The sequence below is a fragment of the Cynoglossus semilaevis genome, chromosome 10 (genome assembly GCF_000523025.1).
Source record: "Cynoglossus semilaevis isolate Cse_v1.0 chromosome 10, Cse_v1.0, whole genome shotgun sequence".
NCBI classification, from domain to species: domain Eukaryota; kingdom Metazoa; phylum Chordata; class Actinopteri; order Pleuronectiformes; family Cynoglossidae; genus Cynoglossus; species Cynoglossus semilaevis.
This window is the reverse complement of record NC_024316.1, coordinates 1031799-1050707: the sequence shown is the minus strand read 5'-3', so window position 1 is coordinate 1050707 and position 18909 is coordinate 1031799. Positions and strand designations below refer to the sequence as shown.

General features: G+C 37.3%; 1 protein-coding gene and 1 long non-coding RNA gene across 2 annotated transcripts in view; one reads left to right on the top strand and one right to left on the bottom strand.

Annotated features, from left to right (window-relative positions):
* LOC103384427 (uncharacterized) overlaps positions 1 to 15340 on the top strand; it is a 35448-nt gene extending 20108 nt beyond the window's left edge. The window contains exon 4 of the long non-coding RNA XR_003050897.1: positions 15273 to 15340. This is a non-coding gene — a long non-coding RNA (uncharacterized LOC103384427). The remainder of the gene's footprint in view (positions 1 to 15272) is intronic.
* Positions 11251 to 18909, bottom strand: part of LOC103384430 (solute carrier family 17 member 9-like) — a 10771-nt gene continuing 3112 nt past the window's right edge. Inside the window, exons 3-13 of the mRNA XM_008317935.3 lie at positions 18218 to 18357; positions 17420 to 17519; positions 16845 to 16975; positions 15628 to 15724; positions 15313 to 15409; positions 14976 to 15063; positions 14394 to 14428; positions 14160 to 14275; positions 13250 to 13305; positions 13047 to 13076; positions 11251 to 12654 (exon numbers count right to left, since the gene is read on the bottom strand). Of these exons, the coding sequence (XP_008316157.1) occupies positions 12476 to 12654; positions 13047 to 13076; positions 13250 to 13305; positions 14160 to 14275; positions 14394 to 14428; positions 14976 to 15063; positions 15313 to 15409; positions 15628 to 15724; positions 16845 to 16975; positions 17420 to 17519; positions 18218 to 18357 (1069 nt within the window). The 3' untranslated portion in view covers positions 11251 to 12475. The remainder of the gene's footprint in view (positions 12655 to 13046; positions 13077 to 13249; positions 13306 to 14159; positions 14276 to 14393; positions 14429 to 14975; positions 15064 to 15312; positions 15410 to 15627; positions 15725 to 16844; positions 16976 to 17419; positions 17520 to 18217; positions 18358 to 18909) is intronic.

Genomic DNA, 18909 nt, shown 5'->3' with positions numbered 1-18909 from the left:
ACCTATACATAGTGTTTACCATGAGATTTTAGCTTTAGCTAAATGGTCATTTGAATCATCATTATGAATCTAAAGTTTATGTAAAAGCCCAACTAGAGAATAGTCTAAAATTAACAATAGCTATAAAATCTGTACAGTACATCCATTGCATTGTTATGAATTGCAGTTTAATATTGCCGGCTCAATCCCATACTCTGGATCAGAATTGGTCAGATATTGGTCACAATTTCAGGATCAAACATAAAGAAAACCCCAACTATATCCCATCTGATCTGATAACTAAGCCCACATAACTTATCTGTAAACACAGATGCTGTAGCTTTAGCGACGGCGGCCCGCAGCATGCCGGAGGGAACAGTAAGGCACGGCTTGATATCTCAGATACACCAAGTTGCAGTCTCGTTATCGGATATAAGAAAAGTTTGTATCTAATTTTCAGTATCTTAATATCTCCTCTGTTCTAAAAGAGGTAAACTGTATGAAACACTGCATGTAGACTTTATGATATCTCAGATACACCAAGTTGCAGTATCGTTATCGGATATAAGAAACATTTGTATCTAATTTTCATCTTATCGTATCTTAATATCTACTCTGTTCTAAAAGAGGTAAACTATATGAAACACTGCATGTAGACTTTTTTTTTTTTAATTTGCCAAAATTAATTGTTTTGCAGCAGTCCATGGAATCAAATGTTATACAGTAAATCAGAATATTGAACAAATATTGAACAAATACTGCACAGATGGATTCAATCAGATTATTGCATGAATAGTTACTCTAATACCATAAATACCACAGAGTGCAAAATATGAAACCGTTAGGCGTAATTTTAAAAATGTTAAAGAGTCTAATGGCCCTAGATAAGAATGATATTTCTTGTGATGCCTTGTGAAGCACATTGGTGGAATATGTTTTTTGACTAATGGAGTTTTTTTTTTTTTATCTTATCTTATTTTAGCCTCATGTGTTGCCAGGGTGAAATACATCTGCAGAGTCAATACTCACTGAAAGCATAAAATGAATGGCAACGATACTGCTTCTTTAACCAATCACATTTTGAGTTGGCCAAGACCTTCTAATCTGGTCTACAGTTATGTAGGCGATTTAAGTGATTTCATTGGATGGTCAAAGAAGGCACAAACTCAAGCTAACTGCATGCAAGTATTTAGTGTCCACCACTTCTGTCGAGCGGACATTCTAAGCCAAAAGTGAATTAAAAAGCGTGCCTGACATACGACATGATAGACTGGACTTTTAGTGTGGTAGGAAATACAGTGGACCCTCGAGAAACAAGTTTATATATAGTATACATACAAATATATGTATGTATATTTTTTAATTTATTTTATTAAACACTAAAAGTTTGTAACTAACTCCGCAGCTGCGTTGGCATCAGAGTCACGCGGCTTCCCCATGCCGTACAACTGCAGGGATGCCAGTCCTCGGTTGAGCACTCATAACTAAATATTTCCTTGTATCACGAACAAAATCTTGCAATAGTTTCAGACTCTTATCATGGAATACTTGTATTTTCCACTACACAGAAAGGCCTTGAGAGGGTTACAAACCATTGACCTTTACGGCATGAGACAATATGACTGACCGTTATTTTAAGCTCGCCTAAGAACTGCAAAGTCAACGGACACAAATGAACCCCAGGCTTTATATAATACACAGGAAAAAAAGGAAGAAGAAGAAGGAAAAATAAAATGAAAAAGAACTTGTTGATTGTTAATCATTTAATAATCGTTATCTTGAATTTCAAAATAAGACGTTTGTATCTACACAATGTAAATAACAATCTTGAACCTAAATTGTGTGCTGTTGCTTAACAATAGTTTCTTTTTTAAATTGCTCTCTCGCTCTCTCTCTCATGTCTGCTGTATATTATTTTGGAGTGTACACAGTTGGGTGCACAGATGCTCTGTTACCAGTGTCAGCTGCTCTCTCAACTTAGATTAGGAGATTGGGCACAGTGAAGGCAACTATGATCCAAGTGAAAGCTGATTAGTGATGGATGATGGACCATGGAAAATTTAATCACTGGTATTGTCTGTTTGTGTGTGTGTGTGTGTGTGTGTGTGTGTGCGAGTGTCTCAGGGATTGTGACATGGGGATTATAGATGTAGGTTGTATTTACTCAATAATGCAGTGCTTAGATATGCATCATAAATATGCTGTAATATAAAACCAAAATTATTTAAAGTTGAGTTTTTTTATTTATTGATTTTTTTTTTTTCATTTTCATGACAATTTGATGATTTGACAGATTTAAAAAAAGTCCAGACATGTTTTGTGTTGGTATCTAAGTAGGCGAATGTCTGTGCTTTGTGTGAGCGCTGTTGAAGATTATAATTTTTTTTTTTTTTTATTATCATTGTTCTCTACATTTGTAATCCTTCTTAAGCTTTTAATACACTTTCTTTTGTTGAAATATTTGACTAGTAACAGATAGCTGCCCAGGCTTCCTGGATAATATGTCAAATTCACTACCTGCTCTTCAGATTTCTTTAATTATTCTTTTTTAGTTAAAATGTGCAAACGTTAAAGCAGTCAACGCAACATTAACACAACGCAAATTGTGCTGTTTGAAGAAAAAAAATAGAAGAAAAAAAAAACCCTAAATATTGTAAATAATTAAAGTATCGACATAGTATGTTTCTCAAATGTGTAAAAAATACAAAACATGATTACTATAGAAATATCAGGTGCCGTAATCGTGAAAAATATTTGAAACATGTAAACACAGAAAGGATGCATGAATTTGGGACAACCATAAAAAACTTTAAAATTTACTTAATCTTTATATATGTATTACTACAATCATGGTTATTAGTAAATATACAATTTTTTTTGTATACAGTGTATATATGTTTTATTGACAAATGTGTCTTACGCTACAGTGTGACGTCTGGTGCTTCAGCAGGTGTGTGGTGGTAGTGTGACTCGTGATAGCTACGTATCACACAGTTGGTTTAGGGCTCCATAAAAGGTATTTTTATCGAAATACATCATGCAATTAGATATTCCAAATTTTAGGTGATCACAGGCTTAGATATGTGTTCATGTATTTTTTATTTATTTTGTTTATTTATTTTTGAAGTACAACAAGCATTCTTTTGCTCAAGGTACATTAGAGACAATTACGTTAACGCGTTCTGGGTCCTCTGCTATCTGACCGTGTGTCCTAAAACTGTCCCGAGGGATTTAATCTGCATGACCAAACTCTTGCTGGGGATCGTTGTCATTTTTTTTTTGATCTGCGCTCCATACAGTATTTAGCTTTTTATGGAACGAGTGATCCTGGCATAAAAAGCTCAGCATTTAACTAAAACACACTATTAGTTTAATTGTGTGTCAGTGTGTGCCTCCCATATTTACCCACTGCTGTCATGATCTGTAATGTGTATTTAAAATCACTTGCTCGTTTGATGTTTAATCCTGATTAAATGGAAGGGTTGAATACGGATATGTTATATACTTTACTAAATTTGAAGTCCGCAATATTTGTTTAAAGGCTTCCAAATGGTGTACAACACATGATGAAAAAAAAAACAGTCTTAAATAATAATCTTAGCTTCTTTAAACTGTTGATTTCCTCATCTCTGACCACAATAGTATCACTTAATATCAAAATATCAAAATCAGTTTCCAGTATCAAACCATTATTTATTATTATTATTATTTTTTTATTATTATTATTATTATTATGGATTAGGGTTATTTATTTGTATAACAAAACACAAACAATTATTATTCTAAACCTGAAACCATCTTTTTCTACCTCAGTTGCACCAGCCAAGTCCACCTCACTTCCCCCGACCTGATTCTGTGTACCCCTGTCCCAGTAGATAGATATGAAATATTCAAATGCACATGTTGGTTGGGGACGATGCACCTCACCAGATGGCCCCGCATAGCACAAAGCATTCAAATCTTCAAACAAAGCAACCCAGGATAATTTCAATTAAACACCATTGCCTCAGGCCCTCTTTACTCCCAGTCAGTGATGCCTATCATCTAGTCAAGCGCCTTAAGCACAATGTCATCCTGGACATCTGGCCACATAACAAAAGCAAAAACAGGTGTGTATGTGTGTGCAGAAGGATATGAGTAAGTAAGACACATTCATGGAGGAAGTGTTAATTATCAACCATAAATTTAAAGTAAAATGCTTTGCTTCATTTTCCTTTAATTGTCCTCGTTTTAGGTGATATGATTGGTCAAAACATATCACCTGGAAAGAACCAATTTGTGAGCTGAGATTGTGAAGGACTAAATTAGGGATGTCAGATGTTACCTTTGTTCTGATATGCCAATATTGTCCAAACACTTAATTTCCAATTCCGATATCAACCAATATATATAAGCCATTTTTTTACCGATCCCGATATCAACCAATACCGATACAAGCCATTTTTTTGATGACACCAGCATTCTGCATACAATCACCTGATTATTAAAATAGATCAATTAAATGAGCTGCAATGCTGCCATCTAGTGACTTTCACTTTATCATACAGCCCTTTATCCCCAAAACTATTTTTAGGACACACGTCATTTGGCGAAAGTGAGGTATTGCGTTATCGGGTTTTCATTATTAGAGGAAAAAAACGATTACATAATTATGCTAATATTGGGCCGATAATTTTGGTCGTCCAGTATTATGGCATGCGTTCTTTTCTCCAGTAGACCAACCTGAAAGTGCCTGAGTGGGTAGCTAAACTTTGTAGCCAAGAATTTCATTCGTCCTTCTCAAAGGTGCCCCAGGTAGTCAAATGGAGGCCAGAGGAAATCTTCCTGTAAGATTTGTGAATGTAATCTTTATTTCGTGACATAAACATAAATGTTTATCCGATCAACCCTGCTTTTAATTCCTTCCTTTCCTTTCAATCTGAATCCTAATTGCACTTGTTCTTTTATAATCATTTGGCAACATATCTGACCACGGACTTTGATGAATTGGAATTACAAATTAATCTAGCTCCTATTTGATCTCCTTTAATACTTTTATTGCGTATTCAGTTGACAAAGTCATCATATTTTTTTTCTGTTCATTTAATTAAAGCTAATTAAACGCTACCATCCCGTCTTGCAGAGGAAGATTTTGATTGCTGCTCCTTACTGTATTAATGTCTGGCTGAATTTTATTAAGATGAATACCCTCCTAAAATTTTTGTACTGGTTTTAGTGCTTATGAAATTGTCCTTTGACAGTGCTTGTTAGTTAGATAGATTAGTCATTTCTTTCACTTGGAACAAGATGAGCCCAAGACTAATGACCTAATCACAGAGCATAAAACCCCTTGGTGGCCTGTTACTACCAAACGTTAGACTTTATTGTTGAGTTTCTAATCTACAAATCCTTCAGTTTGGCTGCAGTCTCATAGTTCTGCTTTCTTTCTTCTTCTGGAGTTGATTGGCTCTGAACAAACCCTGTGTAAGGTTTGTTCAGATGTGTGTCAGGAGACGGTAGGACTTGTTCGTGATCGCTCTGACAGCCACCTGGCTCAGGGTACGGCCACCACTGCCCGTTAACCTTAAAAAAATAAAGAGATATACATATTTGCCATTCATTAACAAATGACAAAAAGGCCTTTTTTATTATGGCGTTCTAATAAAAATAATACAAAATATCAAATAAATAAAATCTTACATACACCATGCATCCTGGCTTTCATCCCTCTAAATCTGACACTGCCTCCCTCAGCCCCACAGCCTGATTTCCATTTGCGTGCTTTCCTGAAAATGGGAAGGGTTTGCTCTGCCTTGCCACTTATCTTTGTTCTGTTAAATTCAAACCCAAATCCCAATGATATTGTTTCAAGTGAGTTATCATGTGTAATGCATTACTAGTAGGAGAGCAAATTGAAATTTAAACCGTGAGGAGCAAAAAGTGCTGGAAGAAATCGAATGACTCACTCAAGCAGCATTTGGAAGCAGTTGCGAATGTGTTTCGGGGGATGACAGACTTTTGTTCCTCTGTGTTGAAAGTTTCTACAAATTTTGGAAAAGATAAGGCTACAGTAGGTACAAATTTTTTTTTTCAGTACACACAAATATTATCCACAAATGTCCTGTATTGAATAACAGTCTAACAGACTAAGACATTGGTTCCCAAAGACTGGGTCGCAACCCTCAGGTGGGTCGCAAGAGATTTTTTTGGGGGGGTCATCTTGCATCATGTTTCCCAGGAGTTTACGACCAATGTCAGCCCCAGCCCCCCAAAAAACAGGACACACATACTAATGTTGTTTTCAGAATTGTTTTTCAGACTTGTATTTCACACATTTTTAATGTAACTGTTTTTACGCACCTTAAACGTGTTTAAAATTTTATGCTAGCATTGCCAACTTTGGTCAGTCGGCAGGAGTGAGATTTTGTAGCAGTAGCAGCTCCAAGCGGATCGAACGGGCGACAGCCAAAACAAGAGGAAGAATGGAAAATAACAGCCCTTTTTGCGATATTATTATCAGATAATCATTTTTACACCGCCTTCAACCTATATCCATTTGTTGCCAGTCACTCGTTAAACATTTACAGCACACAGATAATATGATGCGTTACGTTTCTTTCGTTCATTCCATCTGCGACCCCCTGCAATGGCAGTGAGCCCCCTCTTGGGGGCACGCCACCCACTTTGGGAACCTCTGAGTTAAACTACGGTAACGTTTTGAAGTTGCTGCGAGTCAAAACGGAGCAGTCTGTTGGGTAAATATATATCAAAACTTAGATGCTCGCCTGAATTCACAAGAGTAAATCCTGTTCAATTCTCGCAGCAAGTGAACAGCTGCAGACAGTGCTTGTAATGCAGTGGTCTTCAGTACAGAGTTACAGGAGGGTTTTACAGAGCAGACAGGGTGGAGGCTTGCATGTCAGCGTCTGTTTCCCAGACGTGAACTTGAAGGTTGCAACCTTCAAGGTGGGATTTAGAAATGTCAGGTTCTCCTTTTGGCATCCTAGCTCTGATTCAAAGACAGCTACTCTCGGGATACAGGGTTCGAGTCATGTGACATCATCATCATTTTTTAACGAGTCACTCTTAGCAGTAAAACAATTCCAGTGAATGGTTATAGGAGTATAAAGGAGGGCATAAACTTGGCATAAATTTCTCCATCACAGTCTCTGTTGAGACACAGCCTCAGGCACCCTGCTCTACAACACATACACAGCCTCAGGCACCCTGCTCTACAACACATGCACACACATAGACACACTCACACACACTGGACCATCACGATATCTCACCATCCCCACTGCTGGGTGGGTTATCTCACAAGTCATGCGATGGAGTATTTTGAATGTTTTATCTGACTAGTTTGAAGTAAGAAAATACCTACACTTGTAATCGGGTCTATGCAACACAGAGCTCATGAGCAATAATTAATGAGATATACGAGGAAATAGAAACATTTTATGAAATGTTGCCTAGAAAACGCCTACGGACGAAATAATGAAACGTGCAGACAGGAAGATTTAAATGTCTTGACCACGGCCGACGGCATGGGAGGTACATTACCCTTATGTTTGTGATATACAGTACATACTGGGGTACACGTGCTTGTGTAAGTGTGCGCGCGCACTTTGTGAGTAACTTCTGCAAATATTAATAACTAAATAGCTGGCATAAATTTCCCACTCCCTCTGGTATTATCGTTTTCATTATGACTGCTTTTCATCTTTGAAGCTGCGATATCGTTAATCACTTGGAGCTCTCCCCTCCCCAACCCCCCCCGGTAGTCATACAGAGTCAAGACTGAGTCCAGACTCTGACCGAGCTGGGTGTTAAAGCACAGACCCAGACCCTGGTTATGCATACAAGTGATATTTGTGCTATGTAGATCAAAAAGCTACTACCTTTAGATGTTTCCCTGACATGAATATTCAACATCGTGGTTGAAATCTAATCTGGGTCTCCTTGTCTCGAGGGTCTTTTCATCAGTGCCTGTTGCCCGAGGCTACAACTGATTGACAGCCAAACTTTAGAGTAAAAGAACAAACAGGAGGGGAATAAAGAGGTGGGGAGTTGGCTGACCTAGTGGGGTGGAGATGTGAGCATTGTGAGCAGTGGAGAGCTGAAACAGATATGGTTGCACGGTGCAATTTAATCTTCTTGTGTGTCCAGCCAAAAAGATTTGTACTTGAACAAAATAAGTCAAAATCCAGATTTCCAGCTTTTCAACAGCAGCTCTGTCTTCGGCCATATAGTAACAGAAGCGGTCCTGTTAAATGTGGGAATGGTCTCCAAAACTGTAAATACTTTTAAGGTAGGGCATTAATAATATTTACAGTTGAAAGGAAACCTGTTTCTTGATTGGGTGAACAGAGCTGATTTTAAAGTAGATTTATTACCTGCCATGTACCATGACGCGTATGAGTTCAGAAACAAGACACATTGTGATTCTGTTGGAAATAAAGGACTCGCACACCATCGTCCACTTGTTCCCACCTCATGTGTTTCTCTCCAGTCTAATTTTTTTTTTCACAATATCATGCAAATGATATATGTGTGCAGTGTGTCGAGTACCCTGTTGTAAACTATAGGATTAAGCCTCCTACATACAGTGGCTAGCACAGTCCGTTGAACGGCTTTGCAGTAAACAAAGTGTCACTTAAGCTTTGTAGCATTATTTATATATTTCAGTTAAACAAATGAACACACGCAATGTCGGTTGAATATGTCTCAACAAAAAAGGGACTCGGTGAGGTTTAAACATCTCATCTCTTCCCTGTGACTTCAAACAGGAGAGGTACATTAGCATATTCTTCGGGTGTTTCCATAAATTGCTATTGTATTTTGCTATTAAATACACCAACATGGTGCCAGGGAGTATCGGGTGTTTCCATAAATTGCTATTGTACTTTGCTATTAAATACACTAGTCCAGGGGTCACCAACATGGTAGCCCCCGTGGACTACCTAAGGTACCTGTGGGGTATGTTCTATAAATTAAACTAGTCAACAAGAGGGTCAAAACCTGTACTGTTACTGTACTTTTTGAATCAGTTCCACTTTTGAGTGATATTCAAATGGTCCTTTTTGAATCAGTTCCACTTTCAGTGATATTCAAATGGGTCAGTGACGAGGGTAAGAAGAGTGTCTACTGTTGTATGTCCCAGAACTGATTATTATTACATTGTTCACAAAGTCTGTATTAAACAAGTAGCTCTTCGTATTACCTCATAGTGTCCTTGAAGTCAGTTTCAAAATGGTTGGTGACCCCTGGACTAGACCTTTAGAGCAGTGAGACCCTGAATTTAAAGACAAAAACACATAGCTATACAAGAAATAGGCCTGATACAGATGCTAGTATACTGTGAAAACATTTCTGTCCTCTAGAGGGGGCATGGCATAAAAAAAACACACTGAGCTAACTGGCTCCTTCCTTACTGTTCAACCTTTCATACAGTTGTACAGGTCAGGCTCTGGCTGTCTGTTAGCTGTGGTCCTGCTGCGTCTACCAGCTGGCCCAGGCAGATGATCCCTGGATCTGTAAAGCGTCCCCATCAGTCCGGGTACGCTGTCGCAGCAGACGTCCAGCCTGTGAAAATGTTGATGTTTTTCTAACTGTATATCAGAATATCGTTCTCAAAGGAACAAAACATTTCCTCAACTTTGTATCTAATTATGGTCGCTCTGTAAAAACCCATTGAGAGACTCCTTTAAAAGAGGAGCTACTTGATACAATACGTTAAACTTTGGAAGAAACATTCTAAATCATAAGGGATATGCAAACATTAGTCCGAATGGCCCAGAGCAATTAACACATAAAGCTATCAATGGACCGCAAAAGCTAAAAGCCTATGAATCCATCCATTCTTCACATATTAACTACCCTTAAAGCAGACCCAAACAGGATGGGTTTTTATACTAATTAGCATGCGTATCAGTGATGCACAACCACCACAGAGAAAGGACTAAGGATGAAATGGTAAAACAGCACTCATTTAACTTGAGTCATTAACTTGATGTTAATCACTAATTAATGGTGCTCACCAATTTACATGTATCTCTGTAGGTCTTGTGATGAGACCTGCCAATAGTGGCCTACATTACAACAGGCTGGGGGAGGGTTTATTACCCCCTCTTATCCGCTCCTGCCACAGCATTTAAACTCTTCGAATTAATCAGTTTCTATAGAGCAGGCACATAATTAGGATTATATATCTGCTTTTTTTTTACAACATCTACGCTAGGAGTGGATTTGACCACTTCTGACACTATGAACGAGGCACAAAACCCACACTGGCTGCCAACCCTGCCTGTTTGTTGACTTAACCTATATTTATTTATTTATTTGTTTGTCATGATGACAACCTTAGTCACTAAGATCAATTAAAAGGCCGAGTGTTTTTTGGGGGGGTGTTTCTTACTAGTTTCTGGCTAATGAAACGTGGACTGTGAACGGAGAACAGTTTTTTTTTCTAATAAACTGTAATATACAGTACTTAAATCATTATTTTTAGTTAAAATTACTAAATTATGTTACATATTAACTTTTTTTAAAAAATAAGTGTGACACATTTAACATATAAAAATAATATTTGTATTAATTGTTGATGTTGGGATGACCTGTCAAATCACAAAAACAACAATTATTATTGATATTCTTAGTAATTACAGAATTGTTTTTATAGAAAATGTCGCATTAGGTTTAACACGATTCAATAATAATAATAAAAACACATATATATATATATTATACAGCATTACTGCCCGATCCTTGTTTAACTTCCCTGGTGATACTATGCTACCCCCCAATGGCGTTTTGGAGCAACTACACGCCATCATTGGATACGGGCGAGTAAACACGACTCAGTCCATTCCATGGCCACACATAGGGAATGACAACCATTCACACTTATACATACATTCAGTTTAATGTCCATTAACCTTATGTGTTTGGACTGTGGAATTAAACCAGTAATCTTCTTTATGAAAGGCTACAAAGCTAACGACTCTCTAACCATGGCGACCGAAATAGGTTTTACTTAAGTCAAAATATCGTAATTTTAAGGCACCTTCAAAGCACTTTAGCGCCAGTTTTTCTTCCAGTGAATTTATAACATTTATAACAAATTATAACAATATAAGTTGCTCCAGAGTATAAATCGCACCAGTGCCCTCTAGCGGCTGTCAGTGTGAAAGTAACAAACGTACATTTTCAGTGGTACAGGGGCAGCAGATCTGCCCTCTAGTGGCTGTAAGTGTCAAAATAACAGATAAATATCAGCAAAGCAGAAGACGATTAGGAAAAGAATATTTTATTTATTATTAAATATATTTCATTATAATTTAACAAGATTCCAAGTTCTGCAATTCATTTGATTGTAAGCCTACTAACAAACAGTCTTTTTCTTTTGACATAGTAAATATTTTTTCTTGAAAAAAAATGGCATTAAATATATGGGGTAAACAAAATAATTAATGTGTTCCCCTTCTAGACCTTTACACTGTATTTAAAAAAATAATGGTAAAGAAAAAATCTCACTCATTTCATAGTTAAAATGTCAAAAATATAGCTACTTAAAGCTTTTTTTCTCAGAAACATTTTTCTTTGAGGTGATATATAGGGATAGCTCGATCCGATACGAAAATTCAAACATTGAAAATACATAAAGAGAAACCATAGCCCATCTGATCCGATACCCAGGCCCAACTTAACATTGCAGAAAATGCCATAAACAGGGACACTATCGTCTCAGCAACAGCAGTATGCTGGAGGAGAACAGACGGTATTGGATTCATATCAGTCATCGGCAGATACTCCAAGTTGCAGTGTCGGGATCAGACATACCAAAGGAAAGGAAAGCAAAGGGAAGTAAACTACTTGTCATTGTGACACAGCACACAACCAAATGTGACCTCTGCTTTTAACCCATCACCAAAGTGAACAGTGTGTGGGGACGGTGCCATGCTCAGAGCACCTCAGTGGTAACTGGGAACTCGAACCTAAATCCTTCCAGACCCAGGTCCGCTTCCTTAACCATTAAGCCACCACTGCCCCAAAGTTGTATCCAGTCATCCCTAGACAATAACATTTGCGTTTCACATGTATTATTTTCTTACAAGCCGTCTTTAATAATATCATGCGAAGGCTGATCCACATTTAGCCTCATGATCTCATAATGACTATTTTTCCCATCACCCTTATTCATTCATTGATATAAATACTTTGTCTATTATGACTAATCTCCTTTTGACTTCAAATGTAATAATAATAATAATAATAATAACAATTATCATTATAAAAATATTAATATATTTGAGACATTTTTACAGGATCTATCATGTGCTTGTCCATGTTTTTGTTTCAGTAACTGTTCAGAGACAGAAACACACTGAACCAGTGTTTTGTAGGGATTACATGCAGACTTGCAGTCGCCAACATCGCCTGACATTTTTACCGGTTGGTTGTTTCCAAGCTGCTGGTTGTCCTTGTCCACGGTTCTGGTCCATGTGAGGCTCCTGCTTCAGATATGAATGTTGTTGTGACTGACCTTAACGCAGTCAATGTCGATCCGTCTGGCTTCGGCAAAAGCCAAGAAGGTGCAGAGGCCTATCAGGTTGACCACAGTGACTTGAGCAAAGACAGACGCCCATGAGCCTGTAGCCTCGATGAGATACCCTGAGAAATACACCATTAAGACCCCTGTGGAAAACACAAATTGTACATATGTAACTTTGCATAGTAGCTAGTGTGAAGCACTTTTTATGTTGGGATGCAATTTAGTCACTAATTGAAACAGTGGGAAGTTTTTACTGTGTTGGCGTTGTCTTTCTTTTAGGCATTTTAGAACAGACATGATGCCGTTTTCACTTTGTTGAGGACTCTTGACACAGCAGTAGGCCAAAGAAACTTAGTTTAGCCGATAAAGCGCACATTATGCTCACTAACCATTGGCCTGATGTGGTTCATATGGAACCAACCTTCAACCAATGATCTGTAGTTTGTTTTTCCAAGGTGTTTGGATGTTTTGGGGGGGGTGTGAACAGACATGTAATTCCAAAATATAAATCATAAATACATTATTCGGGTCTCACCTGAAAAGGCACCACATGTGTTCATGACACCTGCATGAAGAATGCAAATACAGATATAGAATGAGTTAACAAAATCAAACAAAATATTCATACATTTCAAAAAAAAGATTGAAGATGACATAGGTATAAATATCATTTTAACAATCACCAGAAAGCATTTATTCATTGTTGAATCATATATAAATATAAAATATAAACGTTACCAAATAAAGCCCCAGCACAGGATGGCGCTAGATCTTGAACGTTTACAGAGACTCCACTAAAGAGAGAGAAAAAAACCCAAAAAAAAACAGTAAGTCCAAGGAAGCCATTTTGTACTGACTGTTGTATGAGATAATTTCTTTAAATTTTAATGTTAATATGTGGCATGCCATACCATGACTTTGGCATACACAAAAAACTCCCACCACACAGTCATTATAGGATTGACCCAGCATTCTAAGTATAGCAGTTCATTTTGAAGACTGTCCATTGATTTATTTCTTGTGAATTATGAATTACCCCACTGTATTTTGACCAGACTTTAATTATTTTTTGTCCAAATCTACATTAACGGGTACATTTACAATTATTTGAATTAAACGTTGCTCCATGGCATATTGTTGTGGTGAAAATCACCGACACACACCTTGCTGCCTTGGAAGATGTCTACTAGTCAGGCCAAGTCAATTTTATTGGTATAGCCCAACTGCTCACCAACTGTTTGGCCTTAGGCAATTGGTCTAAAAACTATTATTTATTTACTTACAGTAAATAAGTTACTCACCACAAGTTTACTTATAGTAAATAAATGAAGGAATAAATAGTTCTGTCTATGATAGTGGCAGGTAGAACGATCAAATACTTTACCACTAGGTGGTAGCAGATGGCTATAAAAACTACCAAAATTCTTCAGTTCCTGCATCTATATCTATGTTGTGTTGCACTAAACAGTCCCAGGTTTCACACTGACTATGTAAATTGTAAATAAATAGAAAACTAAAAGATCATAATATTTCAACATATAATTTTTGTGACATTTTTATTAGACCTTAACCAAACGTTTTTGTCAGTGCCATACAACAAAAGCTAACAAAGCGTAATCCTATCTGAAAACATAGGGGGCACCATTACCTGTGACTGAAGGTGGTGAAGCCCATGGTGGCAGACACAAATGCTACAGCCCAATGGAAAGTGATTTTGCCACACAGAAGAATTGTAAATATACTGGACACACCCATGGAGAAAAACTAATGAAAAAAAAAAAAGAAGAAGAACCAAAAGACAAATGAATAAGGAAAAGATTACAATGAGGAATTAATACACTGTGCGTGTTATTACATTATATATATATATTTTTTTTTTTACCTGCATCAGTTTCCTCACAGATGCTGTATCAAATCCTGAGAAGAAGCAAAGACATATTTTTTAACCTTTGATAAATGGTCACGCTTTCACAATGTTTCACATTTCAAATGATTTAAAATAACCTTTATGCAATGGTGACAATTAGATAGAGACAACAATTAACAACAATTAAATACTCTAAAACTTAAATACTATAAAAACTATAAAATAATAATAAGTCAAGTGCTGGTACAAAAAGACAAATAACAGCAGCATTCACTACTTTTGTTTAATGAATACGAATGTAATTATTAATATGGAAACTTGTAGTATAGTATTACTTCAAATTTAGTTTCATAGAGTAGGTGGATTTAGTCATTACTGTGTATCTTGGCAGTGACTTGTAGAACGCATCAAGAGTTGCTTTAAAACTACGATAAGTAAATGGATGGTGGAATTATTATAAACAGTTTGCGTCATTCTGCACACATTACTCATCCCAAGTTCATAAATGCATGTATTATGTATTCATTTTGACAGTATTTCTAATAATATTTTTTTACAACCTTTTTTAAAACAAAAAACTGTAATCAGCTGCTCTACCTTGACTGATGAGATGGTCAGACAGGCAGCCACTAAAGAGAGAGGAAGGTATGGCCACTAACCAGGGAATGACATTGAACACCCAACCCTGCAAGACAAAAAAAAAAAAAAAATTTGTAGGGCAAGTATTTCTTCCAAGTTCTATCCATACAAAGGTGTTGTCAGGCACAGGTCTTTAACACAAGTTTCATTGGCCTGTGGTTTTTGCCTGCTTAATAACCACATCTACCGCCCTCTGCTCTGGTCTTAGTAAATCTAAATGAATAAAGTTTGATGACATTTTTCTTGCTCTTTCAGATCAAATATGTTATCACAGAGGAGATTTGCAGGATTTTACCTTGGCTTCAGGGAAAGATTCTTTGAAGAATGTGGGCAGCCACGACAACAGGGTGAAGAAAGTACTTGCAGTGCAAAGGTGTGTCACAATCACAGCACTATTCAGAAACAAAATGTTAAAAAAAATATATATATATATAATAAGTATGGTACAACCTTAAGCAAAGTCTTTTTGGCCTTTATATCGGCTGACTTATTTTCTAAGTAATCATAACATGTTTAGATAAACAGCGACAGCCCTCCTTTATATCGGCTGACTTATTTTCTAAATAATAATAAGATGTTTAGATGATCCTTTTAAAGATATTTAGCTCACCAGACTGCCGGTTGTTTAAAAAGCTGCAACCAATGTCTCCTAGACAATTTAGAGCGAGAACCACTCCTTCCCAGGGACTCGAGGGTGATGATGGGCCCTGTAGAAAGGAACGCTTTTTATTAAACTGACTTAAGTGGCACACAAATAAGAAGCCTCAAATTGAACGTTGCACTACCAACTGTGATTTTTGAAATCTTAAGTTTGCGTATTTCACAGCCACCTCATTTAGTTTAAGCGGTAAGCATTTAATTACTCTCTACTAACTCTGTTCCGCCGATTCCTCTACAGAACCTGCTCCCAATGTTTAGATTCCTTGGAATTTGTTTGCTCAGTCATTACACTTCCTGATTCTACAGACAGTTGCAAAATACACATTTGTCATCAAACACATGCTTCCTAATTCAACTTAAGAGTGTTTACACTGCATTACTCAAAAAGGCTCTAAGGCTTAGTACATGTCACGAGGAGCCAAAAAATCAGCGAGGTATTACCTCCAGTATGGAGAAATACGTAGTGACACACCATGAAAATTAATTTGCATTCATGTCCTATCCTGTCTGAGTAGTCAAACTGGTCCAGGTCCTGTTCACTGTTATTGTTCGCACTATTTGCACTGTTGTTAGCACTATTTGCAGACCTGTGTATGATAATTGCCACCTCCTATAATTACAATTAGCTGACAACCACTGTGGAACAACTATATACCATATACTGTGTACTACTCAACCATCCTGCTGCCAATCACATGCAACAAATTATTTTCTATTTTTTTCATTTGACATCTATTTAGATTCCACTTGCAAATGGGACTCGATTTAGCCGTAGTAGAAGATCTGGAAGTGGCAATTTAGACCGTAATGTAAGTAACCTTAGGCCTTAAGTTATACTTTTCATCAGTGATTGCTCGATCAGATTCTCAAGATCGGTATTCGTTTGATACTGGTCAAAATTTCATGATATAACAATTCAATCCAACACCTAAGCCCAAATGCTCAACTTAACTTACGGCATGACATGCCGTAAACAGGGACACTAACGCCTCAGTAACGTCAGCTTGCTGGAAGAGGAAAAAAAGGTATCGGACTGCGATCGGTGTTGGCGGACACTCTCGCCATCCTAAATTTTCATAGGCAAATTAAGCCGTATCAGTTCTAAATAAAGCCGAAAGTCTATGGTACTGAAAAGGCTGGTAATAACATAGAAGTGTGCTTTCTTACTTTCTCCTTTTAATAGATATTTCCACAAGAAGTAGGCCCACATCACTGAGAAGAGACCAGATACGTAGAAAACACTCTCCCAGCCATATATGTCCAACATAAGGGAACCAGCGCCTCCAATCACTAGAGTGCTGCATGGGGAAAAAAAAGAAGTCAGTCAAAAGAGACACGTACAGCATGTTATTTAGTAAAACTCTGGTTTTATGACAAGATAATACATGTTACACTGTAAGGTCAGAGCGTAAAAGAAAATGGTACTTCTCAGGAAAGCTGATAAAAATTAACAAATAAAAACTGATTCTCTCTAGTTCAGGCATGTCCAAACTGTTCCTCAAAGGGGCTGTGTGGCTGCAGGTTTTTGTTCCAACCAACCAAGAGCACATAGTCTGACAGTCAGGTGTGCTACTGTTTGGTTGGAAGAAAAACCAGTAGCCACAGGGGCCCTTTGTGGAACGGTTTGGGCACCCCTGCTCTAGTTAAATTAACCTCATTCAAATGAAAAACAATTGAAAACAATTGAAAACAATTAAAAAAGTAAACACACTCCCCTTATTACTTAGGAACTATTGACTTACCCCAAGTAGGACCCACTGCCTACAGTGCTCATGAGGAAGCCTCTTTCGCTTGCCACCACCTTTTGAGAGCAAAGACTTGCAAGGGAAGGGTAATGCACCCCTAAGGAATTGACAGAAAACACGAGTTCAGGGGCGAGATCAACCTAGTTTGATAAGGGGTGTGAGAAAAATATCGATACGTCAGTATATCCCGATATCTTGTTTTTTTTACGATACTGTATCGATATTCTACAGCACTGTATCATTTTTTTTAGACAACAATTAACATGCAAATATTCATGGTGTCGGTTCATTTTATCTTACTTTTATTTCTACTCTAGGGATCACAAATGTAGATACCACTGCTCCAATTTTAGTAACCTGATGTTTAGCATGTAACAGCATTGTCTTTATTGTGCTGAAAATTTTCCTACAATTGGTTAAAAAAACATCAATAGATCGTCTAAATGGGTACATTTTTGAAATTAGGCAGAGTACCAATCTTAGTAACAAAATTGTGACCATAATGATGATAATGGTGCCTGGTATGCTTGTTTCAAACCCTGTGAGGTAATAATTGTGGCTACCTAGCTAGTAGCTAATTCATTTTAGTGGTGCAGAAAACTTTGAGTATGTAAAAAGCTGTTCAAGCAGATCCCTACAAAAATTTATTTCTGTAACCCTGTTCAGGAATACTGTACATTTTTACTAAGGATGTAACGATCCTATACCGAAGTCCGATATTGGTCAAAATTTTAGGATTGGACATCGGACTTATCCCAATAACCTAAATAGTGTCGATTCAGACAAAAATCTTACCTTGCAACAGGCCCATTAGAAAGCGTGCCAGAGTCATGGACAGGATTGGCTGGGACCAAAGATAAGCCAGGACAGGTGTGAAGATTGTCATTGACCCCCAGGCTGCTGCAGCCAGAACAAGGACCTTTTCACCTCCCACCCTATGAACAAATGATACAACTTAGATTAAGTGTTTCTGCCTAAATATTCTCAAACAACCTTCTGTAATCATAAAATCATGGGTGGTACATGTTTAGGTCATACATTTCCCAGAAGATCATATCAGGTGTTTGTTAGAAAAGAACAATCAGCATATATTCCATAACTCGTCTACATCAACTAAAGGGAAGACAAGAGGAAAAAAAAAAACGTAAACTGCCGCAAGCATCGGATTATCAAGTTTCCAATGGTTTCTGAATGCACCCCAAGGTATTCAAGGAATATTTGATGACAAGAAATTCTTTCCATTGGACATTATAAAGCAACAAATACCACCCATTTCCTATGACTACATTTAAATCATAAGATATTGTAGTGCATACTAAACATAAAAAGATTGTCTAAACAACCCCAGCTGCATATGCATTTTTGTTCTAACCCATGTCCATTAATAAGATGACCATGAGTAAATTCATAAAAGGGATCATTAAGGGATAATATAACCAGAATCTGTAAGTTCTCGTCAATTCACGTCCCTACCAGCGTGACACACT